The 4,737-nt window shown below is 58.4% G+C and overlaps 1 protein-coding gene across 1 annotated transcript in view; it reads right to left on the reverse strand.

The window, feature by feature from the left end:
* Positions 1-4,730, reverse strand: part of LOC104468591 (septin-9) — an 18,500-nt gene extending 13,770 nt beyond the window's left edge. Inside the window, exons 1-3 of the mRNA XM_010082781.1 lie at positions 4,601-4,730; positions 772-900; positions 287-368 (exon numbers count right to left, since the gene is read on the reverse strand). Of these exons, the coding sequence (XP_010081083.1) occupies positions 287-368; positions 772-900; positions 4,601-4,652 (263 nt within the window). The 5' untranslated portion in view covers positions 4,653-4,730. The remainder of the gene's footprint in view (positions 1-286; positions 369-771; positions 901-4,600) is intronic.
* Positions 4,731-4,737: the final 7 nt, after the last annotated feature.

Below are 4,737 nucleotides of genomic sequence, written 5' to 3' on the forward strand. Positions count from 1 at the left end.
GGTCCAGGGCCCGGCCACGTTGGCACACAGCTGCTCCTGGCCTCGAACAAAGGTTATCTCATGCCTGGAACAGCAGGGTGTTTGTGGGCTCCCGCGGGGTCCCGGGTCAGCCCTGGGGAGCATGGCACCGTGCTGCCACCCACAACAACCCCTTCCCCTGCTCCCCACGTGACACGGGTGGCACAGGACCAGGCTGCAGCCCTCAGCACCAGCTCCAGGTCAGGATGCCCCAGGGCTTGTTCTCCCTCCCTCTGCACCAGTCCCCGTGCCGGCGCAGCCAGCTCACCAGTTCTCGTTGTTGATGTGGTCTCCAAAGCCCGGGGTGTCGATGACCGTCAGCTTCATGCGAACCCCCTTCTCTTCAATCTCTGAAACAGAGATGAAAGCCGGTGCATGAGGCAAGCGCTGATGGACGCTCTGACCAAGCCCACCCTCCCAAAATCAGCTGGAGGGCTGGAGCCTGCTCCCAGGGGAGAAAAGCTCCCAACAGGCACAAATCATCCCTCCAAAGGGATGCAACACCACGTCTGCCCTGAAATGCCACCCCCATGGCCACACTGCTTGTTCCCTTCCATCGCAGTTGTCAGTGCTGGTGGATAAAGAAAAAAAGATGTTTTCTCAGCCCTGCAATCATCTCTGGATGGTAAAAGCCCCCTCTAACAGATGAGAGTGGAGGTTTAGTGGAGAACCCCAACCCCTGCGAGCCCCTGGAGACACACGGCAAAGCAGGACCAAAACCCAAAGCAGCAGGTGGGATATGCAGAGCCTCACCGTGAGTGATGGATTTGATTTCAATGGTCTTGGGGATCCGCTCTTCAGAAGTCGGCTGTACAGATTTCCGGCTGATTTTGGATTTGAAGAGGGTGTTGATTAACGTGGATTTCCCCAAGCCGCTCTGACCTGGAAAAGAGCAGGATAAACCACAGTCAGCACTCACTCGTTTCCGGGCTATTTTTTTCAGGGGCCAGGGGATGGGGATGCTGACGGACTCAGCCTGCACCAGAGGGAGATGAGAGGGGCAGCTGGTTCCCTGCAGCCTCCCCGGCTCCAGGAGCTCGAGTCCATGCCGGGCAGGAGGATGCTGCAGGCAGCCAGCACGCTCCCCGGCTCCAAAGCCCCTGGCTTGATGGGAGTAAGCAGCTCAAGAGCTGGTTCCTTGGATCCAGCTGAAATCACAGCAACCCCGAGGACAGGCAGACATAGTCTGGGATGTTTTAAGGGCTGCGGGGACACTCAGCAGCCCTGAAGAAGGGCATGGGGACCAGGGAACCCCAGGAAGGAGCCATCCCAAGACATCTGTGTCTTTACCCTCCTGCAGCCTCCCCTTGTCCAGCTCCACAGGGAAGAGTTAGGAGCAGCTTGGCGAGCCCTTGGCTGGACAGGACTAACAACAGCAAGAGTCTTCCAAACCTCAGCCCTGCAGCAGCTGCTGCTGTTTCCCTGCCGGACTGGCTTTTGCAATCGGACCAGCTGGCTGCACAGACCCCTTTCAGCAGGTCTAGGCCAGGAGCTCCTCTGAGTCCCACAAACAACATCCCAGGAAGCACAGCAGATTCCACAACCTCCGAAAAAACAGCTTTTGGAGGGAAGCATTGTCATGCTTTATATCCCAGAGCTGAGGTCAATCTGTGCAGAGAGGACACCTCAACTCTCCAGATCAGTTGTCCCACGAGCACAGAGAACAATTTTCCAGAGCAAAGAAAACAGAGCGACTCCTCAGAACCCAGCGAGCAGATGCTTGTGTTCAGAGCAGATGTTCTGTGCCCCCTGCAACCACTGCAGAGCTCCGGCATGTCCCTGGCACCGCAGACTATCCCTAAGCACCGAGCCAGCGAGGGTTTCACCGACGTTCTCCAGGGCTGTGACCCACCCAGGCTGCAGAAGGCGCCCAAGGCACCCAGCACACGGGCACTGGGCATCACCTCCCGGCCAGCACGCTCCCCGACCAAAGAGCAATTCAGAGCAGAGTTTGCCATGCGACTGGTGGCACGCTGCAATCCAGCGTGGGAAAACGGTTTGCCAGCCGCTGGAAGTGCTGGGTTGTAGCAGAAACACGTGGACCAGGCTGTGGTCGGGTGCTTCTGGTCCTCTGCTGCCTGAAAACACCTGGGACCAAGAGCAAACAGGTCTGGAGCCGTGAACGCAGAGCCAAAGCGAAGCTCTCGTTGCACTGCTCATCACTGAACGGACTGTGCAGGGAGAAGGGGACGCGAGGTGACACACAGCCAGCCCCTGGCAGTCGGTCTCTGCCTTTGTGCCTGCCCGAGTCACCGGAGCTGCGCTGCCTGGAGAGGGACCAGAGGCAAGAGCTGCCGCCGGCCGCGGATGCGACATCCCGCTCCGAAGCATGGCTGCAGGCTGACCTCACCGAGTGACAGCTGCACCCCGGGGACAGGATGGCCCCCCCAACCCACCTCCCCAGCTCCACAGAGATGAAATCAAGGGGAAAAAGCATGGCTGAGCCTCACTGCACCCGGCCAGGTCTCGCCTCCTTCCAGCTGCTCTGCACCAAAAACTGAATATAAAAGATGTGCTTTGGGTTTGTTTTTTTTAAGCTTAGACCTTTTATCTCATCTCTACAGCCTTAGAGGATACGGGGCTAAGCTGGCCTCAGCCTAAAGCCCCCCTCAGAGCTTCGGTTAGGCTGGAGAAACCCTTTTGAACAGGGACCCTGGCACACAGGACAGAGGATTTTCACAAAGCCCCATCACAAGGTCACGCTGTGGGCAGTGACCCCCCCCCCAGCAGCAGCACTCAATTCCCACCTCACATCTCCCATCTATGAAACAGGGACTGCAGCAATTTCAATGCAAGACTCATAGCTTAGCCTGGATGGGAATAAAAGAGCCAAACTAATCCCTAGAAGCCCACCTGTCCCCTGCAGAAATGCAGCAGGACGCAGGGCTGGCTGCTGCCCCCCAGCCCCAGCAGAGCACCCCCTCCCCGAGGGCACCCCGCAAGGTGCTGCTGCTCCTGCATCTGCTCCTGCATCCCTCCCTGCAGCTTCTGGGAGGGCCAGAGCTCGCCTTGTTTATGCTGCCACGAATTCCCCAGCCTGTAAACAGTCAGCCCAGAGCCTGCCAAGGGAAGAACAATGTTTTCCAGCCGCGTTGCAGCGCAGGCTTTCACACCACACACGGCGCTGCCAAGGCAGAGCCGGGCCCTCGCCTGAACGTCCCTCTGCACAGCAGAAAGCCCTGGCACAGCCTGCTAGCAGCGGGATGGGTGCAGGGCGTGGAAAAATGGCATTTCCCTGGCAGGGAAACAGGGGCTCTGCTCGTGCAATCTCGCTTGCGGACTCTCAGGATCAGTGCTGCGATCCCTCTGCCCCGGGAGTGCTGCTCCACCGGCAGCAAGGAGCTGGGTTTATTAAAAAAGCTTGCAAGAACTGGTTCTGCAGTGAGAAAGATTGCAGCAATCTCCCAGCCCTCCCTGTAGATCAATTTGTGTATGAAAATATCAAACTGGGAAAGGCAGAGCATCAGCAGAGCTCACTGGGAACTACAGCACACTGGTATCTTGCACAGAATTAGCAAACTCTGGACCAGGCCCTCCAGTAACCCCTGGGCTGGGGGGGGTTCCTACCCCATGGGCATCCCCAGACAAACAGCACAGCCCGACCCCGGGGGGCACAGCCCAGCTCACCCCAGGGGCTCCCTGGGGCCAGGCCAAACACCGTTAGCTGGAAAAAAGCAGACAAGGCTTATTTATTTTCCCCTTTCCCCCTTGCACAGCTTCCCACAGTGCCTGCCCAGCTCTCCGCTATACCCAGCACTCTGCCGGTGAGTGGCTGGTGCCATCCCTGCCCTGGGAGCCCTGGGGCTGCAGCTGGAGCCACAGCGATGGAGCCACTGGCCTCCAGCTGAAATAAATCTCCTTCATCCCATCTACTCTGCAGCCTTGGAAAGCTAGTGAACAGCAGCTTCCTTCCCGCCCTCCTTCCCTGCATGCAGACACCCTCTGGGATGCTCTTGTTCCCTCTTGCGCCATGCTGCAGGTCCCTGGAAGAACCACCTGTAGCAGAAGCTGCTCGAGCTGAGCGACCCAACTGGGCAAATCCTCTTGCTGCTCTTCATTCCCACCAGTAAATCCCATGTGGCACTTCTCCCCTGGTACTTGTAGCGTGGTTGCAGCTGCTGTCTGAGCTGCTCAGCACAACCTCTTAAATACAACAAAACTCACAGGCAGGAATTTTTCCCCAAATTGCTGGAAATACTAGCAAAGCTGGGGGCTCTAGTGCACCAGCAGCACCTTGAGCCCCAGTGGGCTGATGGCTCAAACCAGCGCAGGGCTCCCAGAGGAGCGGGCAAGGAGCTCTCTGCAAGGCTCTGGTGAGTCCCGACACCCCTCAGGGTGTCCCTCTCCGGTAACACACCCCGAGACATGGGAAGATGTGTGGGACCAGGGGCTGCATCCCATGGGTGGTTTTAATGACAGCTGAACTCCAGCCAGCTCCCTGGGAGCAGGGTTTGCTGACCCCCAGGGCAGAGACCCCCAGGCTGCTCCCGAGGAGGTTCCAGAGAGGACAAAACTCATCACAGAAGAACAAAAACAACTCGCCGAGCACGTCCTGGGCAGCTGGCGTGGGGGGAGAACTCACCCACGACCATGATGTTGAACTCGAAGCCCTGCTTCATGGCTTTCCGTCTCATCTGCTCCAGGATGGCGTCTATCCCCACGTAGCCGAAGTCTGCAGCCGGTTTCTCCGGCCGCGTCGGTGCCGCCTGCTTGGGGCCG

This window comes from Pterocles gutturalis, unplaced genomic scaffold (genome assembly GCF_000699245.1).
Source record: "Pterocles gutturalis isolate BGI_N339 unplaced genomic scaffold, ASM69924v1 scaffold4010, whole genome shotgun sequence".
In the NCBI taxonomy this organism is placed as follows: domain Eukaryota; kingdom Metazoa; phylum Chordata; class Aves; order Pterocliformes; family Pteroclidae; genus Pterocles; species Pterocles gutturalis.